Source organism: Haliotis rufescens, unplaced genomic scaffold (genome assembly GCF_023055435.1).
Source record: "Haliotis rufescens isolate VD_foot unplaced genomic scaffold, xgHalRufe1.0.p SCAF_105, whole genome shotgun sequence".
Lineage (NCBI taxonomy): Eukaryota > Metazoa > Mollusca > Gastropoda > Lepetellida > Haliotidae > Haliotis > Haliotis rufescens.
The window spans coordinates 908,992-931,826 of record NW_025963786.1 but is presented as its reverse complement, the minus strand read 5'-3'; the positions used below and the strand labels follow the sequence as shown (position 1 = coordinate 931,826).

General features: G+C 41.3%; 1 protein-coding gene across 1 annotated transcript; it reads left to right on the top strand.

The window, feature by feature from the left end:
* Nucleotides 1-2,530: 2,530 nt before the first annotated feature.
* Nucleotides 2,531-13,784, top strand: LOC124112722 (serine-rich adhesin for platelets-like). The gene is made up of 3 exons (XM_046472849.2): nt 2,531-2,754; nt 8,261-9,022; nt 9,914-13,784. The coding sequence occupies exons 1-3, from the start codon at nt 2,688-2,690 to the stop codon at nt 12,796-12,798; spliced, it is 3,714 nt and encodes a 1,237-aa protein (XP_046328805.2). The 5' UTR covers nt 2,531-2,687; the 3' UTR covers nt 12,799-13,784.
* The last annotated feature ends 9,051 nt before the right edge of the window (nt 13,785-22,835 follow it).

Sequence of the window (22,835 nt, the reverse complement as noted above, 5' to 3'; positions counted from 1 at the left end):
AGGTAATGGTTCGTGTCATACCATACTATATGCAGTTGTATCACCATGTTATAACACTAGTGGCGTATTTCTTACAACGATTCTAATGCTTGCAACCAAGGTTGACCATATGAACGCCTTTTTCTCATCCACCTTTACCTATTTATTTCGTTACACATACAATGTATTATGTAATATTATGCATTATGCTTGAAACATATTTCTGAAAAGAAAACCTCTATATGTGAATACTCATACATTTCTATTTGACTGTTAGTCCTTTAACGCAAACAGGATAACACTGTTTCATGCATTGGACCAATCTGTCAATGATTCAGTGATGTAGTTGAATTATTGCTTGTGATTCAGTGATGTAGTTGAATTATTGCTTGTGATTTAGTGATGTAGTTGAATTATTGCTTGTGATAGAGATGGGGACAAAACGCTGTGATGCTCGTTTTGATGTAACAGATGCTATGGTCTAAACAGTACTTGACACAACACGACACTCTGATGCGTGGGGATCTTCTCACAAAGATATTACCACAAACGTGAACAGCTGATCATGGCATTTTGTCATTACAGTTACATTTTGACCTTGTGCCACAACACTATTGTTTCATCCTTATAATTATGCCATTGAGTATAACAACTATTAACCTTATAAATTAACTTTGTAAAATATTTCTTCATCATTATTATCTTGATTTTCAGTCAATATTTCTAACGGTTTCTAACGGTTTCGGGTTTTTGGAATGCGTAAAATCAAGCCTAGTTTGGGGAAGCAATTACCTAGAGATCATAACACTAATATGTATAGCATCGTTGTACTGCTCGTTACATCAACGATATAACATACGCTCTACCTGCAAAGTTGCTTGAGTACTATGAACAACTTTAGGGAGAGGAAGCTCACTATAGTATCGAGGTAGTATATTTAAGGTAAATGTACAACATTGTATCTCATTATAGTATCAGAGTTTATACATACAACAAATATTCAAAAGTTCAATTAGGAATGGAATCTCTGTTGGTGTCGAAGTTTACATTTTAAGTAACTGTAAATAGGTATGATACGAAACTTTATCGTAGCATCTTATCGTTAGTACCCTTCACAAAATCATAAGGAGATATATGGTATAATGACTAACTTATAGAATATGCGATACAGAGAGTGGAATAAGTCATACATAGAGCAGGATGGTTACTGTATCGTACGAAACTTTATCGTTGCTTCTTAACGTTAGTACCCTTCACAAAATCATAAGTAGATTTATGGTATGGTAACTAACTTATAGAATATGGGATACAGAGAGTGGAATAAGTCATAGATAGAGCAGGATGGTTACCGTACCGTACGAAAGTTTATCGTAGCGTCTTATCGTTAGTACCCTTTACAAAAACATAAGGAGATATATGGTATAATACTAACTTGTAGACTATGCGATACAGAGAGTGGAATAAGTCACATATAGAGCAGGATGGCTACCGTTTTCAAAAAGCGTTACTGGTAATGATACAGAATCAGATTAGCATTTTCAAATAGTCGTTTTAGGTTATGGAAGGTTTTCAAACACAGCCCGTTGCAGTGCCATTGTGGATCATAAAGTATTAACAATAACTATGACACAGGCGATGTTATTGAAACATTTTGAATTTATACATATTTCTTAGGACAGCAGATATATCCCTGTACTGATATAGCATTAGTTGAAATGTCGAATCTATTAATGCTACACTGCAAAATCTGGTGTCTTAAATAATGTTAACACATTATTCTCTGTTTGCTGCAGATAGTACTGATACGATACCTGAATATATTTTATTTACTGAACAACGTCTTGAAAGTGGTAAAGTCCTTCGTAAGGGTCTCCGCTGAATATCTTCGCTTCTTGGTGGACAAACACGACACTTAAGCTAGGTTCGTCTTCTTGACGTTGACAGGAAGTCCAGCATCTTGGAATACTTGCAACCGAAGCCAGAAATTCACACCAATGTAAAACTGCACAGACAAAACACGTAAAATGTTCAAGAATGTTATCTTGTTAATTTGATAATCCGCCCTGGTCAAATTCACGGAGGCACCATATCCCCTGTGATCATTTTCAGGTAGTAGAGCCATATTGTGCATTTCATAGCTTGGCGACAATGCCTTGTACCTTGTTGTCAACGTGCTGATGGTGAAGGCATGGCTGCCTAGCACCTCTGTAACATGCGGGCTGAATCTCGCCATCAGAGCTTCTCGTCTAACTCTCAGTGCAGAAGCCTAGCTTGAGACAACGATTGAAGGGGAAAAAACACGCAATAGAGATACCTTGAGTTTTAGCGGCGGATTTTCGCGCTGTTTACAAGCGGACCAGAAATTAGGTCCAAGTCGTTTCTGTTGTGGGCAGTTACTTCAAAAGAAATCTAGCCAACCTAGACGAAGAAGACTGTTTACCCTTCAGTCGAAGCAGGAGTTTGTCGTGTTGACAATAGCCCGATTGTAACATAGCGCTTTCTTTGTCGTCAAACAAACAGACACAGGGCTATAAAAGACCCCGCTTGCCGATGTAGAAGCATCTTCTCTCAGTCCTCTCTCCAGAGCAACATCTTGTAGTGGCTCTCTGAGTTGGTTGCCCAGCTGAAGCCGCATCACTGTATACATCTAGGTGTCTTGGTCTCCTCTCAGCTCCCTCTGTTCTCCATCTTCCCTGGACTCCTCTACTATGGCCGATCTATCTGGTTTGCCCCCACCAAGGATGAGGCTCCTGGCACTTCTTGTGATATTGGGAGGTAAGTCTGTGCTCTCGGATACCTACTGTGGATGTATACTACTCAACTTGTCATAGGAATATTCGTCTAGGCATGACTGACCACAACATTTACATGTATTTATAATTATATGAAATGAATTTCTATCAAACATTAAATAGAACTTCAAATTGGTTTACTGTACGTATGCTAATGTCCCATCTTCATTGACTGTTTTTTAGATGCATTTGTAAATTGTATGTAATGTATTTCTTTCAAAACTTGATGAGTGCATAGAATGTACTGTCAAGATGCCATTGTTCCTTCCTCATCCACTGATTTGTCTTTGTATTTGTATTCAAAATTGTACGAAATGTATTTCTATAAAAAAAATGAATACTATATAAAGTCGGTTGTCTAAGCGTATGATATTGCCCCGGGTTGGCAAAACTGACTTATATGCGCAATTTTAATAAGTGTATGAAAGATATTTCTATCAAAAGTTGAGTAGTGTATAAAATTGATATACACTTGTGACATGGTCTAACTTGTTATGTGAAACGCAAGGAGTTATACTTTCATTAGTGAAGTAGAATATATATGAATATATAATTGCAAGGTTGTATTACATGCATCTGCTTTAGAACTACCAACAGAGGATAGGATAGGATACGCAAACGCTGACTGGTCTTATCCATGATGCAAATATCAAGCTGGTTTTCATAACATAATCATTTTAGACACAAGAAAATTAATAACAATGAATATGTTGTTGAAATAGTTATCGCCGTAACGTACCCCGATTTTAAGAAAGCACATTATTAACTGACAGAGATTTACACATATCCATGGCTATATCCTTTTGGCAAAGTACAAGCATTGTAAGACCCCTTTTTACTGAAGATATAATATTTTTTAATGTTCCCATGTCTCATTATTAATAGTCAAGATATGGCTGATATATTGCAGATGTGACGTTAAATTTAACTCACTCACTCACTCATTAGTAGTACTTGGCTCTCATCTCCTATAAGTATAATACACAGTAATTCTCTCCAATGAATGCGCATGTTTTTCGAATGTTACTTGTTATTTGTTGATGTCAGAGGGAATCAGGGGAGGGTCACCAAAGATATGAAGTCACCAGAGGAGGATCATAAAAATATTACACAAATATGGGGAGGGTCATGAAAAAAATGGACATTTTCTAAAAAATAATATAAAGTGCTTTTGATTTGGTCTTTTCTGGTAGGGTCATTTTAACGTTGTGGTCATCGGTCAGGACAAGGCGCGCATCCCTCACACAGCCCAGCTCTCTCTCCAGCGTTAATCAAATAATCCCAGTTCAAGGTGTAAATCACGTTAATCCTGGTGGATTCTCGAAGTGCCGAGACTGTCGACTAAACAATTAGCAGCCCTGTTTGTTAAATATTTCAGTGGAAAGCAAGGATTATCGGGTAATCTCCCCTTGTCGTCTCGTGCTTGTTCCTTGTACCCCGTCTCCCCTTGTTAATCCGACACTTCCGATTTAAAAATATAATCCGCCAATGTATAAGTGTCATAAGCAGTATGTTTGGAGAGATTGGGCTTGCAGCGACCACGCTGGTCCCCGTATTGACGCTGCTGACGCCGTCTTTATTTAGAATTAGTTGTATCAAGTAGTATTTAACTTTTCGGCATTCCCTTGTTAAAAAATAGATATTATACCAATACGTCCTTCAAAGTGACAGCTTTTCAGATTATTTTTACAATCAGGGATTATCCTGTTAGGAAGACGCTGGTCAATTGTTCTTTATTTAGAATTAGTTGTATCAAGTAGTATTTAACTTTCGACATTCCCTTGATTTTAAAATTAACATAGTATATCAATACGTCCTTCACAGTGATAGCTTTTTACTTATTTCATGTTCAGAGATTATCCTGTGTGGAAGACTGTTGGCATCAGTGCATAAGGATTTAAAAGGGGCACTCTACTTTACTTTCTATCGTCCATTGTAAGTCTAGATTCCGATGTAATTCAAGTCGTGTGTGTTACTGAGACATTCTCAGTGTTAAGTTAAGTCAGTAGACAAATAACATTGTGTTTGAAAGACTTCAATCAAAATCGCTATGACTATCAAATAGCCCGAGTGAGTGAGTGAGTCGGGTTTGACACAGGTTTTAGCAATATTCTAGCAGTATATGGGCGGGGGACACAAGAATATGGATAGCAGCAGAAAGGTTGGTGTAAACGATTGCATTAATCATGCTGGAATGCCTAAATGCCCGAGTCGAGTTCCCCTCTAAGATACACTTCACAAATCCAGTGCTGACTGAACGTATTTTATTCCAAGTAAACTTCTTGAATAATGTTTTGTTTCATCAAATATTTAAGAAGTCTATCAAGTCAAGTCAAGCAATTCCATTTAAATAGGGCCTACGGTCTAGGGGCTGGTGGCAATTGTCTTCCTAAATCTGGACATTGAAAAGAGTTTTGTGTGTGAACCTGAGGCATCGAGTCTCTGTAATTAGGCTTCTAATTAGCTGGTAGATTTATGTACCTAATAAATTAGAATTAGCACATACACCAGTGGTGTTTGGGCGACTTGAATCATTTTCGCTTGGACTGACAATTAGCCCAGCTTAGCTCCCCTTTAAGAAACTACAACACCAGGAGAAGAACAGTTACATGCATTACGACATAGTTTAGCACCATTTCAGAAGCCTCAGACAGTTCTCAGCTTATGGCCACTGAATTTTATTTTGAAATATGCCCGTGTCGACAGTTGTCTCGATTCCTCACCAGTAAACAATGTTGAAAAATGTCAAAACCTGAATTCACTTACTATGACGAGTGCCATCAACGTCAGAGTTTTATGTTTTCGACAAACATTTCAGCGTTATCTCGCTCAATAACTGTCCTTGTTGACAATATCATTTGCTGACCGCTGGTCAAAATATTTCATGGTCGGAGTTAGTTGTTTCTCTATTATCGACCCGCGGGTGTTGACAGTCTTTAAAGGAATTCTTCATCGATTGTATCAACAACTCAAAGCTTTTGTCAACTTTTCCCCACTAGGTGGCACGAATGCCTAGGAATCCTCATAGCAACAACGCTACACCGTGATTCATATTCTTAAATTTGAATTCGTATTTTGAATTAAAAATAGCGCGTGTGAAATTTAAGAAAATGACTGCAAGCTATTTAAGTATAAAAACCAGAATTGTTTGAAACGTTTGAATTCAGTATCCATATGTTGAAATCAATTAAATGTTGAAACTATTTTTTTTAAGTCAACGATTTTAACATCCAAGCGTTCAAATCCATTTTCAAGGGCTAGATAGATTGTAAGGGATTTATTTTCCCCAAACAGCTTTGGGCAGAACCCCTGTTAATTTACCGTTACCCTTTGGCATGTTTAACAGAATACGGTGTCCAGTTGGTTTTGTCATTTATATATCAGAAATCTAACTTTATCTTTTACAAGTAGATTTATCAGGAATTTGCAGCCATATCATTGGGGTTCCACACAATGTGCCTATGTGGTGAATCGAACCCGTTCGCAGTGTGTCGACATAAGGTTTAACCTTTTGTCTCAGTAAACTATATGAGTTTTTAAAATATGTATGGTCAACCTAGAATAGGATACGTTAAGTATATATAAATGCATTCATTAAGTCAGTTAAATGTTTGATTAAAACGAAACCTTGTTAATCCGGACGGTACCGTCCCTAGAGAAATTCTCCGGATTAACTGGTTTCCGGATTGGGAACGTTTTTGGTAAACCAAATTTATATTTGTATCTATATATTACCGGTGAATTGAATTTGTATATATACGTCCTTAACATGATTGTACGGATTATCGAGGTTTCCTGTACAGCCCCATGAACAAAGGGTGACAAACTTCCTATTAGGTTCTTGAAATATTTGCCGCGCTATATTAACAACCCGGTTAAATACATAAATTACATCTGTTACACTGCCCTTTCAAATAGGGAGTGTCCACGGCTGGCGGCAGATTCGGTCAATATGCCTCCCAAGTCTTCCGTATTCGCCCTGTTTATACGAACATGACTTTTATAGACACGAGATTCACTCTGTCATCAAGCCTTCGCCTACAATACGTCTGTCCCTTCAACGTTACGCCAAAACAAAGCGTCTGGTCACGTGACCGTTGACATGCCCTCATCAAATAATGTCACGTCCTTAGATATTCAAATACATGAAATGTAGTTCACCTTAAGTTAACAATTTCAACACACACACTTCAAACATTTTTGTTCGGGTTTACAAGTGTGGAAATAATAATAATGTTGTTAATATTCAAATTAGATAGCTTCGTGAAACTTTTACAGCGGTGTGACTCGCATGCCCCTGCTGTTCATATCATTATCAGACAATGTTTAAAAACAAATATGGGGCGTTGGGGTAGCCCAGTGGTTAAAGTGTTCGCTCGTCACGCATACACCCGGGTTCGATTCCCCCACATGGGTACATTGTGTGAAGCCCATTTCTGGTGTCCCCCGCCGTGATATTGCTGGAATATTGCTAAAAGCGGCGTAAGACAATACTCACTCACTCACTCACTAAAAACAAATACAAGGTCCGCAAGTTTTTAATATTCGTAAAGATTAGCTTTGTCGGACTCACCATTTGTCAACACCATCTCATAAACGTAGCGTCTATTACCGTTTTGAATACACCTGGCACGTTTTCAAAGTCGGTAAAGTTTAGCCTTGAAACCAGGTGACTTGAGTTATGCAGAGTAAGCCTCGATGTGAGCCGAGTAAGCCTCGGTGTGACTTGTGTAGTATATTGTGGCTAGGTTCCTTGCCATGTGTATCTTGGCAGTAGCACACAGACGGCAGGTACTAGGTTGTGCCAATTCTGAAAAAATAGTTGCAGCCTTGTAGTCTTAAGGTTGTGTTTCCGCATCTAATGTGGACAGGTCTGCAAACAGTATTCAAAAGAGCATCCGTGTCTAAGGGATCTTCAAGTTGGCCATTTCAAGCAAAGCATTGTGATTGAAAGTCTAATTAACCTAATGCTCTTATATTCTTCATGTGGAATAGTTTGTCTTACTCCTTGTTCAGTACATACATGTGTCTTGTACTGGCAGGGACACTATCTTCGAGTATCACTGCTGCATCACATATTTGTTGCTGTATATTTTTTGAAAACAGTATAAGTTTGGCTGCACATTCAAAGAGACAATTTAATTATTTAAAAACGACAAAACCCGTTCCATATTCATAAGAAATCTCTACCAAAACAGAGTCGATTGGTCGAATCCGACTAAGTCATACTTAAATACATTATACTTCAGTGTACAGTACATATTTGATACATAGTAGCTCCCCTTAGCCGTGCCAGGATCCGCTGGTCGAGGGTTTGAATTTAAGAATCATTTGTGGTAAATTTTAACTTTAGCTCTCCTACACCATTAAGTTGACACTCATTCGCTTACTATGTCCCCACAACATATAACCGCATTAATCCCGTGATACAAGGAACTACGGCCTAAAAGTGTATGCAACAACTAACCCGCCCTCTCCTTCTATTGCAGTGATGCAGGTCACGATGTCCTTTCACTGCCCTAAAGTAATGAACCAGGCTTTGATTGCCGACCCTAAAGACTGCCGCAAGTACTACCACTGCCTGACTGATGGACGCTTCTTTGTCAAATCCTGCCCCAACGGTCTGGTATTCGAACCCAAAGCAAAGGTCTGCGTCTGGGACTCCTCTCGATCCTGCATTCCTCAAATCTTCGACGCCGAAGGGGATAACGTAGTCGCCCCAATGGCCAAGCAGGACACACCCTCAACATCTAGAGCTGCTGCAAGCAACTCTCAGAAGAGCACAACGACCGATTCACAGAAGACGTCCAAGAAGACAGTCCAGACCAGCAAGGCAACTGAAACCTCGACGGCCAAGGTCGAGCAGACGACTTCCGGCAGTAAGCAGACGACCACTGAAACCGAAACTACCACCGAGACCAAGACACCGAAGAAGGTTGAAACCGTGAAGGAAGAGACTAATGTCGAAACCTCCTCCGCTGCCACAACCACTGTCGACTTCTCCACTGAGAAATCTAACGAAAATACCACCGAGACAACCAATACAACTGACATGCGCGCCAGTGAGAATCCTACTGATGGTAACAGCACCGAGAGCGGCGAGACTGAGAGAGATGAAACCAGCACACCCCTTGCTGTCAAGGAGACCACCGAGTCCTTCAAAACAGTAGACAAGAAGGAAGTTGAAGCTAGATCTCAAACCCAGGCTCCTAAGCACAATGTTCTAAAGCGGTCCCCCTTTGAGGACAACAGTAAGTTGTGAATAGAGTATCGCCATCCTAACGCTTTCATTGCATAAATGCTTTCTAAGCCTTTGCATCAACGGCTTGATAGTTCACTCATATCATCCAGATTTGGTTATATGGGTTAGCCTAGTGGTTTAAGCGTTCGTTCGTCACGCCGAAGACCCGGGTAAAGTCCATTTCTAGTGTCCCCCGCCGTGATATTGCTGGAATATTGCTAGAAGCGGCGTAAAACCATCCTCACTCACTCATTCATATTTATTAAATCAAACTGAAAGCATAAAATTGTTTAATTCCATCCAAATCATCACAAAATTGCGATCAGTAATTGCACTTTTGAATCAAATAAGGGCCAATGAACGTTTCGTACGATTGTATTGTAAGTATAACGGTTTTAATGCTAAAATATGATTTATACATAAGTGTTATTTTTTTTAAACTGCATGTCATTCATCATGACAATGTCATTGCTGCTTGTTAACATCTGGGCAGACGCCAAAGCTATTCATTTAACAGGTTACGCTTTTATCTCGGGCTGTGTACAGGTAGGTAACCGATTGTAGAATGTACTAGTCCTACCTCCCTGAACATCCAGCTATTTCGTACTGTGAAGGGTGGCACATACCCTGGACAGCTGATCCAAATGTTTCAATTTAAAGTAAAATGTTGAAGAACATCTAATAGAGAAATATCATAATAGGATCCTTGTAGTATGCAAGAGTCTCTGTAGTCCCCCGATCTGACTAGATTTGAAATGGATAATTTGTAATATTGATACGATTAATTGCTCTTGAAGTGATATATCAACAGATAATTAAATATTGACTTACAGTCCCCCACGCCCCGCCCTCTCCTTCTATCATAGAGCAGCAATGAAGCCCTTTTGTTCAATACTTTCAGGAATCGACAGTGATTCCGGTAAAGTCCGATGTACCTCTGCGTTCGCCTACGTCACCGACCCCGACAACTGCCACACCTTCTACCACTGCAACAACTGGCGCCCATTCCAGAAAAGATGTCCCCCTGGTCTATTCTTTGATTCTCAGAACCTCGTCTGCAACTGGCCCCATAACGTCAACTGTATCCAAGGTTACCGCGCCAAGACTTACTTCGCTTTCAACAATATGAGACGCCGCATGCACCCCCAGACCCTTAACTCAATCAATAAGGTCAATAAGGTTGATGAGGACAGCAGAGACAGCAAGTTCAATAAAGTAAATAAGGTCAAAACCACCGAATCCACCACTGAGAAGATTCCATTCCTTGAGACGATTGAAAATGATGTAAGAAAGGTGAAATACGATGAAGACGTGGACTCCACAACAGCTCATGCTACAGAGAAAATCGCCGTGACCGTTCGCTCTTATGACAGATATGGACACAGGTTCGCCTCCTCATCCGCCCCTGAAACCTCATCCGTAGCTGACACCACCACCTCAGAGCAGACAACAACAACCGAGTCCACCACCACCGAATCCACCACTCCATCCACACCACCTACCTCCACTGACAGCTGGGTGTACGAGACCCGGGCCTCTGAGACCAGATCTACCTGGAAGGACTGGAACTTTGACCTCTTCTACACCAGCAGTGACAGACAGGGATCTGAACTCGACCGACTTGAACTGTTCTCAAATGGAAAGAAGGCCCAGATTGAGAAGAAAGTCGATGAAGTTGACACCACTGATGCCCCCTCTACCTCCAGCTCCAGCTCCAGCCCCAGCTCCAGCCCCCCATCCGACTCATCCTCAACCAGTGGTGCCCCTACGGCTTCCGCTAGAAGCATCTGGGACAACATGAGCGAAGACTCTGATGACACCACAGTGAAGGCAGATTCATCTGCTGAAAGTGATGCTACCACCACAAGCCAAGCTCCATCTTCTGAACCCGAAACTAGCTCAATCCTACTCGACACCAACGCAACCATCACAACCACCAACTTAACCTCTTCATCTAATGACTCTGTAACCCTGGATGACATCGAGAAAACCAATTCCACAAGCAATGACACCAACACCACTGAGAAAGATGTAAATAGCACGACTACCGTTCCCGAAGACACATCAAGAGCATCTTCTTTCGATTTCGGCTCTGATGCGGAACGCGAACGCAGTCACCCCAGGAAGATCCAGCAGGACGCTCCCCCTGCCAGCAACCCATTCCTTGCATCCGACAGATTCGCCGCAAACCAGCAGTCCATGTACGCTAGGGATTACCACAACACCGACAACGTTGAAGATGTCGAAATTGAGAAGTTCATGATGAAGATGTTGAATGATGCTATGCAGAGTAAACATTTGGTAGCCAGACAAGCCAGTGATGAATACCCCGACAACTTGGTCGACGCCTCATATGACAAGGGCAAGATGACAAAGGATACTGAGATGGGCGGTAGTGACGTGTTTGATAAGTGGGCTATCGCTGACAAAGAAGGTAAAAAATCCAAAGGAACTCTGATTGAAGAGACTGAATCTGAAACAGAAGAAATTGAGTCATCTGGCGAGGTGGAAGTTTCTGCCCATGATACTGAAAACACCATCACCAACCTGATCATGAAAGATGAGGCGAAGCCAGCTGAACCTGAAACTAAAACTACACCAAAAACCGAGAACATAACAGAAGTCACCGATGTCTCAAAGAATGACACTGAAGCTGAAATCGTCACCGAAACTGTTGATTCCAACACGACTGACACGAAAGACATCAACGCAACCATCACTGACGCTAAATCTGCTGCACCTTCATCAACCACCACAACATCTACAACTACTACAACAACTACCCAAGCTACGGTTAATGAGACAACGACTGTGACAGAATCTGAAGCTGCCACCACATCTGAGTCTGCCGATGTCGTCACCAAAGAAGAAACAGCAACTGTGAAAGCCGTTCCACTTCTGAAAGACGTCTCTGATCTGTGTACTGAGAAGAACAATTGCTCTGCGACAGCAGAGAACAAGACCGAGGAGACCACGACCACTACAGAATCAATTACGACTGAGAAGATAGAAGCTACCAAAACAGAAATTAATAACACAGAAAATGAAACCATAACCTCACAAGCACCAAATGTTACTGAATCTGTCAACGTCACTGAAAAAGCGGAAACCGAAACCACCACAACCACAACGTCTACGACTACGACTACCCCTGCACTGAACGTCACTGAGGCCGTAACTACAACTACTACTGCTGAACCTATTGCTAAGGACGCTGCCGGGAACGCCGCCAAAGACGCCGTTGTTCCATCTGATAATGCCATATCTAAGGACGATAAAGCAGTAGAAGTTGATGAGAAACATCTACCCCTTTCAGAGAACGCTACAAAACCCGAAGCAGTAACTGTAGTGACAACAGTCAATGTTACTCAAGCTGAACCCGAAAATGCCACAGAAATTGAAATCGCCACAAATACAACAGAATCTGAAATCCAAGTTGATGCATCAAACACAACAACTGTCACTGAAATCGTAAAAACCACGAGTAACGACACAGAAGTCGAACAGACGACATCCGCAGACGACACTTCTGATGACGTCACAGAATCAACCAGCAGCACGAGCACCACAAGCAGCACGAGCTCTCAGTCCAGCAAGATGACGTCAACATTGACGGCAGTATTGGACACTTCTTCCACCGACGGAAGACTCGCTATAGGAGGATCTAAAGGCACCACAAAGAAATCTTTCATTTCTCTTAGTGACCTCATTAAATGGTACCTCCGTCACTGGAGGCACTACTCCAGATGGAGGGACGGCAAAGAGGTCCGCCCCGCACCACAGTAAATTGTGTGCCGTGTGTGCATCCAAAGACAATACGTTGACTGACAGAAGGTGTGGTCCCGTCACAATCAATTGTGATAGTTAAGATGTGAGAGACGGGCGTCCCATGGTGTGAAAACAAACTTTATAGACTTTCTGGGACAGGCCGTCGAAATAACGCCAGAATACAAACCGTCTCTGACACAGCTCCACGATAAAGACAAAAGGATTAAATATAACTGATGTCTTATTGTCATTGTCTGCAGCAGTAGATTTTTATATCCTTTACTATAACCGTAGAACAGCTAAGCAAATCTGGCCCATGATGGCTGCTGTGCCTGCAATTATAGACTCTTTGCTAGTATAGGTCATCATTCGATCTGAAGAACGGTTCTCGAAATGTACCATGGTGTTTCGTAAATATTACTGTAAATACGTGATGTTCGTCAACATGTTTTCATGTAGAAAAGGGAACGATTGTCTCACTTTTCATGAAATGCTTTAGTATTTTTCTACACTGATCGTATTTAATCGTATTCTAGATTTTGTTACTGTCTCTATATGTGTGAGGCGCTATGAGAGTTCCTGGCGATTGATTTGAAAGGCGACTATGAGTGAGTGTGAGTGATGAGAACGAAAGTTTCTTATTGTCAACAAATATTTTTTACAAAATGGTCCATTTTCAGAACAAAAGCTTGTTCCTAGATTGTTTTGTACTATACGTTCTGCTTGCACTTAATATAACTTAAACCATAAGATGTAATGGTTTTTAAAATTTAATTCACATTTTCAATTTTCTACATTTTGTTGAGAAAATGGACCTAGTTGATGTTGTCTTTAGCTTTGTGGCGTATCATGTGATTTAAAGCCTTTTAAAGGTAACTATGATTTGTACGCGAGAGATTTTGTACTATATTGCTTCGATCTCTCATTGTTTAAATATACAAATGTATGTCAAATATCATAATTTTGTATCTTTTTTGTACAGAATAAAAGGTATATGAAAAATAGATAACTCTATGTCTTATTTTAACTCATGACCTCAGGGTCAAATCGACCACGTGGTTGATCGTGGGGTTGTCTCAAAATACTTATTCGTTGTATCATTAGTTAATGACAGTGTTGTTCATTTGGACTCACACGCTTTTCTAGATTATTGCAAACAATGGAATTTGGAAAGTTATCAAATTACAATTACGCAATGTACTGAATATTTTGCTATCGAATGACAAAAACACCAGTGACTTAAATCAACAAGAATTTTTTTGAGACAACTCCTGGGTAAGGTCGCACTACAAGCAAGTGTGAATCAAATCGTCTACACACCACTTGATCTGCAAACTCAACTTGTATTTTGTTTATCAATCAAACAGTTAATGAATGCCAGATTGCACTCACAATTTACACAAATTACAACGTCAAGATCTTAACTGGAACAGGCCACCGAGCGCAGTCCTCCTTTAAAGCCATCATAGGTGTGACTCGGTGGTCAATCTAGCTGCACAATGCCTCATGCTCAAGGTGTGGTAGCTTCAACTGTTAGTGGGGCACGGGTGGCACAGTCGTCTAAGGCGCCGCAATTCGCAATGCAAAGTTACACCTCTTAGGCATGTCAGAAGCCTATGATCAAGGGTTCGAATTCCGCTTCGTCCTTATTATGTGTGTAGGTTTGTCAGCACCATACCCGTGTTCGTGGGTCTAAGACCTGCATCACTTCAGACTTTCCTCATACACCAAGATGACACGCAGTGATATTAGTGAAATGTTGTTCAGATGGGCGTTAAAATAACTCACTCACTTATTCAACTATCAGTGAGTGAGTGAGTTGGGTTTAACATTATTCCAGTTATATCGCGGCGTGTCAGCTTATTGTGAGAGGAAAGCCCGAAGTGATGCAGGTCTCAGACGTTTACCACTTCGGTGAAACCCACGAGCACGGGTATGGTGCTGACAAACCTAGAAACATAATCGGAGCGAACCGGGATTCGAACCTACAATCATAGATTTCTGGTGTGCCCAAGGGACGCACTTCTGCACAGCAAATCGCGGCGCCTTAGACGACTGGGCCACCCATGCCCCCCTATTCAACTATTAAAAACACTATAACAATGTATGCTATCAGGCATAGATGAAGTGTGGCAGTAGAGTGTGTTGTAAGTTTATTTGTAGCGATTGTCAGTGGCTGCAAAAGGTCAGGAACGCTCCTAAAATGCCGAGTGCCATAGCGGCCAGATTATAACAGGACGTGGGATTTACAGTTACCGACCTTGGTTGTTGTTCACAAACATGACAGACTTGATCATTCGAGAAGTTTCGGGATGGGATGTTTCTAGGCTGGCTGAACCTATATAAGAGCGAGACGAGAGAAATCGAGGCCTGACTTGCGTCTTATGAACTTGTCAAGGGCGGATTGGATACCTACACTGAATTCTTATAGCTTCAAACACTTTTCCAGATTCAAGAGAACGAGCCTCTTGAAGACATTTCAAAGTGACAATTTCTGGACTTTTGTGAGTGCACTGACATATTCTAGGTCATGTTAGTTGTTGCTGGTGTCTGTTTCTGATCCAGTGTGTTGCCTGATGTGAATGTTAACTTAATAGTGTTCGTTAAATACAATTTGATAATTACACATTGGTGTATATGGTAGGTCCCTTTAGGTGAGGTATTCCAAAACTGAAATAGGTCATTCACCAGTCTGGTGAAACTTCATGACGTGAACAGATGGGGTATAATAAGCGGGGCGAAATTGGGATTCGAACTCAAGATCAGAGGATACTGGAACGTCTAAGGGACACAACTCTTCATAACGAATTGCGGTCTCTTATACTATTGGAACACCCATTCCCCTACACAACTGTCCCTTTAACAAACTGGGACCGGGGGTAGCCTGATGGTTAAGACGTTCACTCGTCACGCCGAAGAGGTGGGTTTGATTCTCTACATGGATACAAAATATGAAGCCCGTTTCTTGTACTTCTTGGGATATTGCTGGAATATTGCTTATGGCGGCGTAAAACCAGTCACTCACTCACTCACTTACTCTTGGGCAAACAAGTGCATCTGATCTAGAAACCTGTCGCCATGTATCCCAATTTCGCCCCGCTTATAATACTTGCAATTTGAATGTACAGTCCGATACATTTAAACTATAAACGCTGATTACTTTCTCTGACATGTTTAATTGTTATTATTATTATTACTATTATCATTACTACTACTGCTTCTACTACTACTACTACTACTACTACTACTACTACTACTCCTACTATCACTACTACCACTACTACTACTGCTGCTGCTGCTACTACTACTACTACGGAAAGTATCTGAATCAGCCACGCCCATTCAAGCCATTCGTATTATCAATGATCTATCTTGACCATAGTTTTATCAGTGAGTGAGTGACCCACAATCATAGGTTTCTGGCGTGCCCAAGGGACGCAACTCTATCAACAGTTGAGCCTGATTTGACTTATTGAATACTGTATTGTATGTGGATGTCCTATCAAGGCGTCAACAGTGTATAAAGTGCCCTCGCGAAGTGTGAGCGGTCCCTTCGATGTGTCTGCGTCAACACTTTAAAATACATTTTAAAAATCGGATCGGCCATTAATAGATACCATTGCTGGGATTATCAATACAAAATTTCAGCATCAAAGTGTTTTGGTTTTTTTTGCGTGGGCGTGGACGTGGGCGTGGACGTGGGCGTGGGCGTGGGCGTGGACGTGGTCGTGCATTCGTTTGTTCTAGGCTCTAGGTAACAATCACTTACTTTGTTATGCAAATTATGGCGGGTTATACTTTTTCACGAATACTTTGTGTTGTCGCTGATTTTCAGCGATCCATCCATATAATGTTCCCCGCTATTTTGCCTTTTATACCCAATGGGGGCGGTCGGGTAGCCTAGTGGTTAAAGCGTTCGCTCGTCCCGTCGAAGACCCGGGTTCGATTCCCGACATGGGTACAATATGTGAAGCCCATTTCTGGTGTCCCCCGTCGTGATATTTCTGGAATATTGCTAAAAGCGGCGTAAAACCATACTCACTCACTCATACTCAATGGAATCTGTTTCGTCGGAAACTCGAGACTGGTTGTTCTGTCGTTGACCAGTTTGACATACAACTCTCCCTGATGTTTCTATTCAAGAACAAATACAAGTCATATAGTGACAGTTGCCTAGAAATCTGCTTCACTACGCCCAGTGTTGTGGCACGACACATTGTATGACTACCATTCACCGTTCATTTCGATTATTTTCTCTAAAGAGCTTTCCAGTTTACTTCTAAACGTTCGTCAACAAAGAACTCCCAATAATCCTGACCCTTTGAGTGGACAGTCGGTGAACGTGTAATCAAGTATTTACACTGCTTGAAATAGAATGACACGTTTATCCATATCAACCTCATTACTAGCTCCCCCAAAGGTCAATGTATTCAAACTGGATGATTCAGTAAATAAGGTCTCTCATCTCGAAAATATGTTAATAAAACCACTTCATATTAAAAAATATGGATGGTGAAGACAATGTTCTAATACATATTTCTATTAAGTTACACCTTACGGTGGCGTGATGCCAACTTATTTTCGTATTGTTTTTACAGACCCGATGGAGTTGAAATATTTTGTAAATGAATAATTTGTTCAGAAATATTTGTTGTTAGTGGTGGAAATAAGAATTTTGTTGTAAGTTGTGGAAATAAGAATTAGTTGGTTTTGTCGAATGTCAAATTTGTTTGTGTTAATAGTGAAAATGGATAGATTATTTGGCGGTGCTCAGTTTTTTGGATACAGCTAAGAGTGAGTGAGTTGTGTTTTAACGCCGCGTTTAACAGTATTCCAGTGATATCACTGCGTGTCAGCTTGATGTGGGAGGAAAGCCCGAAGTGATGCAGGTCTCAGACGATTACCACTTGGGTGAAACCCACGAGCACGGGTATGGTGCTGACAAACCTAGAAACATAATCGGGGCGAACCGGGATTCGAAACCACAATCATAGGTTTCTGGCGTGCCCAAGGGACGCAACTCTGCACAGCGAATCGCCGCGCCTTAGACGACTGGGCCACCCGTGCCCACGATACAGCGAAGAAAAAATAGATTTGGACAGCGTGTCAGTCCAAAGTGATGCAGGCCTTACATGTTTATCAAGTCGGTGAAACCCACGACCATGGGTCCCATGCTGACAAACAGAATCATAATTAGGGAGGACCTGGGAATCGAACCCACGATTATAGGTTTCTGGTACGTCTAAGGGACGTAACTCTGCACAATAAATGTTTAGACGACTGGGCCACCCGTGTCCTTTGTGAAAGACATGACTGGGATAAGACATATGTATACAAAGGTTGATACTTACAGTACATAAGAACGGAAAGAGTGAGTGAGTGAGTATGGTTTTACGCCGCTTTTAGCAATATTCCAGCAATATCACGGCGGGGGACACCAGAAATGGGCTTCACACATTGTACCCATGTCGGGAATCGAACCCGGGTCTTCGGCGTGACGAGCGAACGCTTTAACCACTAGGCTACCCGACCGCCCCGATTCGAAAGAGGTGAGGTGAGGTGAAATGGGGTTTAACGTACGTCCAAGTTTATTGCACATATAGAGCGACGTGTGTGTGTGCGTGCTTGTACTAGTCGTGACTAAGACTACTGCATGGGATATCATGTGCAGTTTAACATGAATACCCCACTGAGACACAGTATACTGACTCCTGACCTTTTAGCCCCGAGTGCCGAGCAACAGACAGGGTAACAAGTACCATCTTTTAACGACTTTGGTATGACGCGGCCGGGGATCGAACCCCGGACCTTCCGCTCTCCGGGCAACGGTCTACCACTCGACTACGGAGGCGGTCTGATTCGAAAAGAAACAGAAATATTCATGAGATCTGTTAACCAGAATGAAGGCAGTTATTCATCCGACCATTCGTTCACCCATGTATCATTCGTAGTCATTGATTAATAATATCGAATACCATATAGTGTGTGTTGGTTCTTAACCATATACTGAAATCGTGAATACAAACGGTAGAGCGTCCGCCCGGAGAGGAAGGACGGTGGTTCGATCCCCGGCCGCGTCATACCAAAATACGTTAAAAGATCGGCATTAAGGGGCTAGTATACTGAGAAGGGTATTAATGTTAAACTGCGGCATGGTATCTCAGTGGGCTAGCACTATAAAGTCGACATTAGTCCGGACAAGTATGAGCAGCCACACACACACACACACACACACACACACACACACACACACACACACACACACACACACACACACACACACACACACACGACACCCCCCCCCCCCCCCCCCCCCCACCACCCACCACCCCTCACACACACATCCAAATCGAAAGGCGAAATAATCTTGAACGCGACCTAGTACAAGCGCGCGCGCACACACACACACACTCACGTCGCTATATAATAAATGAAATAATCTTGATCGCTACGTTCAACCCCATTTCACCACACCACCATGAAAACCTCTGGAAATAATGTCAGTAAAATATAAGTCAGTGTGTAGTCGTCTTCCAGTCTCATGTTGAATGATTTCATCGTACTGTTTTCTGGTTGGTTTGTTGTTTAACGCCGCACTCAGCAATATTCCAGCTAAATGACGGCGGACTGTAAGAAATCGAGTCTGAACTAGTCAATCCAGTGCCTGACATCATGAGCATCGATCCACGCAATTGAGATACGATGACATGCATCAACCAAGTCACCGAGCCTGACCATACGATCCCGTCAGTCGCATCTTACAAGCCTAGTCATCGTACTGTTATCTGAACGACTCCGACTCAAATCCCGAACTCAGCGATCAGCTATCACCAATTTTCATTAATCCCACCAATGTTTATTTCCAAGGCCATCAACAAAACATCCGATAAACATTTTTTAACAAATCTCGACCAGGTCTAACAAGCACCATGCAGACCAATGTCACTGATGGTTTCATATCAACTATTTCCAATAATTGAGGCGAGGCCGAACTAAAATCAACCACCCCCTTCAATAGGGCAAAGGATTAAGAAAGAATTCTCTTAATCCCCCGTGGTCAATGACAATGGATTATACAGGTATTTTAACGTGAAATAAGGCCAACTAGAAGAGGTCATCCCAAAGCAAGCTTTGATTTAGAGGTCGCGCATTGTCAACAGTTGGACAAGATCTTGGCACCGTCTGTGAAGCCGAACATTAGATTTATCTGTTTGGGCTTTTGTGGAGATTATTTTAGCAATAATGCGGTTCGCCTGGATTTTTCTTAACTCGTTTTTACCTTTTACAAATGGCACTATTCCAGGTATGTAATATATCTTTTAATAATTTGGTCACTTTCACAAATGTTTGCCATGGGTAAAAGAGACTATAGGCTAAGAAAACAGGGCCACCTGGACCCCTGAATTAGGAGGTAAACCACGATCACACACATTTATACCAACTGCACACATTTCACCATCAAAGTTGCAGCTTAGAGTTTTGAAGTTTGGAAAAGAAACAAAAGCATTCATGTCGTGTTCACCATAAAGAAGTATTATTAATTATCAGACCATTAACGTATTCAATATTGATCATTCATATGCATTTATTAATGATATCGGATATTAAATATTGTTTCTGAGTTCTTATCCATCCATTCTGCTTTATGTAGTTTATTTTCGCAATAATATGGTTGACCTTCTTAGTTCATCCATGCATTTTACAAATGGCAAGACCCGTGAAGATTCCGGGGTAGAATCTTGCCGTAAAAGGCGACTATGCTTGTCGTAAAAGGCGACAAACGGGATCGGGTGGTCAGGCTCGCTGACTTGGTTGATGCATGTCATCGATCCTAATTGCGTGGATCGATGCTCATGATATTAATCACTGGATTGTCTGGTCCAGACTCGATTATTTACAGACCTCCGTCATATAGCTTGAATATTGCTGAGTGCCGTGTTAAACAACAAACCAGCCAACCAGCCAACCAACCAACCAACAAATGGCAAGATGGTCGTCTAATACATATTTAATGAAATTAATTAATTTGGTAACTTTCTCAAATGTTTGCCGGGTGCAAAGAAAACTGTGGTTCTGATTTGATAAAGACTATACTACTCAAAAGAAGTTAAAGACCCCTCAGTTTTTTCATGACTATAGTTAATCTTTAACTTCTTTTGAATAGCACACATCTTTTAGCTTTCACCTATGATTGACACATTTAGTTGTGTAGCAATGTGTTATCATAACTATTTAGTTATTATTCTCATTTATCATCCCAAACTGGCTCCCACAGGAGATATGGCTTGGGTGAAATCAAGCGATATCTACATTGTAGATATCGCTGCAATGAAATTGCATCACAATGTATTACAGACCATAGTGATGTCATTGGTTACCATGATGTCACAATCAAATGACATCACTAATGGCTCTGCTACTGAAGCTGTTAGCAGTACTTTTTACACTTAAGACACTGCTTATTACAGTCTACAAACTGAAAAAAGTTGGAAGAATGATGTTGGGTGATAAATAAAATCTTACATTTGTGTCTTTTGATATCAAATATGTCAACCCTCATTGATAAAAGTGCAAAAACTCCACTCTTATCAACGGTTGTTGATATATTTGATATCAAAAGACACCAGGTTGAGATTCTGTATTTGTCCAAAATCCAGATATCTCATTGACAGCAATATATATTTAGATACAAATCTTTTTACAGGTGAGATGAGGTAAAAAGGGGTGAACAATAATTCAAGATTATTGCGCTAAAGTTGTGATGTGTGTGGTGTAGGTGTCTCTGTACACTAGTCCACACAATACTGGTTTTATTGCGCTAACCTACTGAGATACCCCACTCAGACATGGTATACTGACTCTAAGTTGACCAGTCCTTGTTTTCTTCCCTCAATGCTGAGCGCCAGGCAGGGTAACAAAAAGTACCATCATTTAACGACTGGTATGAGGATCAAACCACCGACTTTCCATTCCCCGCGCAGGTGCTCTTTTCATTTGACCACGAAGCGACTGTTCAGGACCCGTGAAGATCCGGGGTAGAATGGGTCTTCAGCAACCCATGCTTGCCGTAAAAGGCGACTCTGCTTGTCGTAAGAGGCGACTAACAGCATCGGGTGGTCAGGCTTGCTGACCTGGTTGATGCATGTCATCTTATCCCAATTGCATGGATCGATGCTCATGATGTCAATCAGTGGATTGTCTGGTCTAGACTCAATTACTCACAGACTTCGGTCATATAGCTGGAATATTGCTGAGTGCTGTGTTAAACAACAAACAAACAAACTGTTTTAGAGATGAAAATTCTCCATGACTGCTCATCTGTCACTAGGATTTCCAGGCATTTTTTATCCTAAAAGTGTCAAATTAAATAGCAAGATGGAGATAGAACACAGATATGGTAATGTTATTCAATGAATTTATTACATGAATTATAGGCATGATTCATAATCCATCCATTGCTTGAAAATGTTCACACAAAGTCATCAGTCGACAAAACAATAACATTATGCAAAATAACAGTCAAAAACACATGGAAATCGGCTGCCAACAGAAGGTGTCCCTGAACAGCTGGAGAAGCCGGTGGCCTTGAGTGAGTGAGTGAGTATGGTTTTACGCCGCTTTTAGCAATATTCCAGCAATATCACGACGGGGGACACCAGAAATGGGCTTCACATATTGTACCCATGTCGGGAATCAAACCCGGGTCTTCGGCGTGACGAGCGAACGCTTTAACCACTAGGCTACCCGACCGCCCCCCGGTGGCCTTGAAATACATTATATGACACAATACCATTCATTATACCTGTAATAAAACAATGTGTGGACTCAATAAAGAAATGTAATGTGCATGCATAAATCTCAAACATGGTGCGCATGTGACATGGCTTAAGAATATATAAAATAAATTATACAGTAAAATATGTGAATTGTTTGATAGACATTACTTGGAAGTTGACGGATGACAAAGTAGACACAATTTATGGATAACGACTTCTTCAATAGTGTGAAGGCGACGTTCCGGTATAGATCTATACCAAAACGTCGCCTTTACAGTA

What these genes read in the sequence shown, in the direction of transcription:
- LOC124112722 (XM_046472849.2), top strand. Translation starts at nt 2,688, where the DNA reads ATGGCCGATCTATCTGGTTTGCCCCCACCAAGGATGAGGCTCCTGGCA. An exon ending in ACTTCTTGTGATATTGGGAG is followed by an intron (nt 2,755 to 8,260) that starts GTAAGTCTGTGC and finishes CTTCTATTGCAG; the next exon opens with TGATGCAGGTCACGATGTCC. An exon ending in GTCCCCCTTTGAGGACAACA is followed by an intron (nt 9,023 to 9,913) that starts GTAAGTTGTGAA and finishes CAATACTTTCAG; the next exon opens with GAATCGACAGTGATTCCGGT.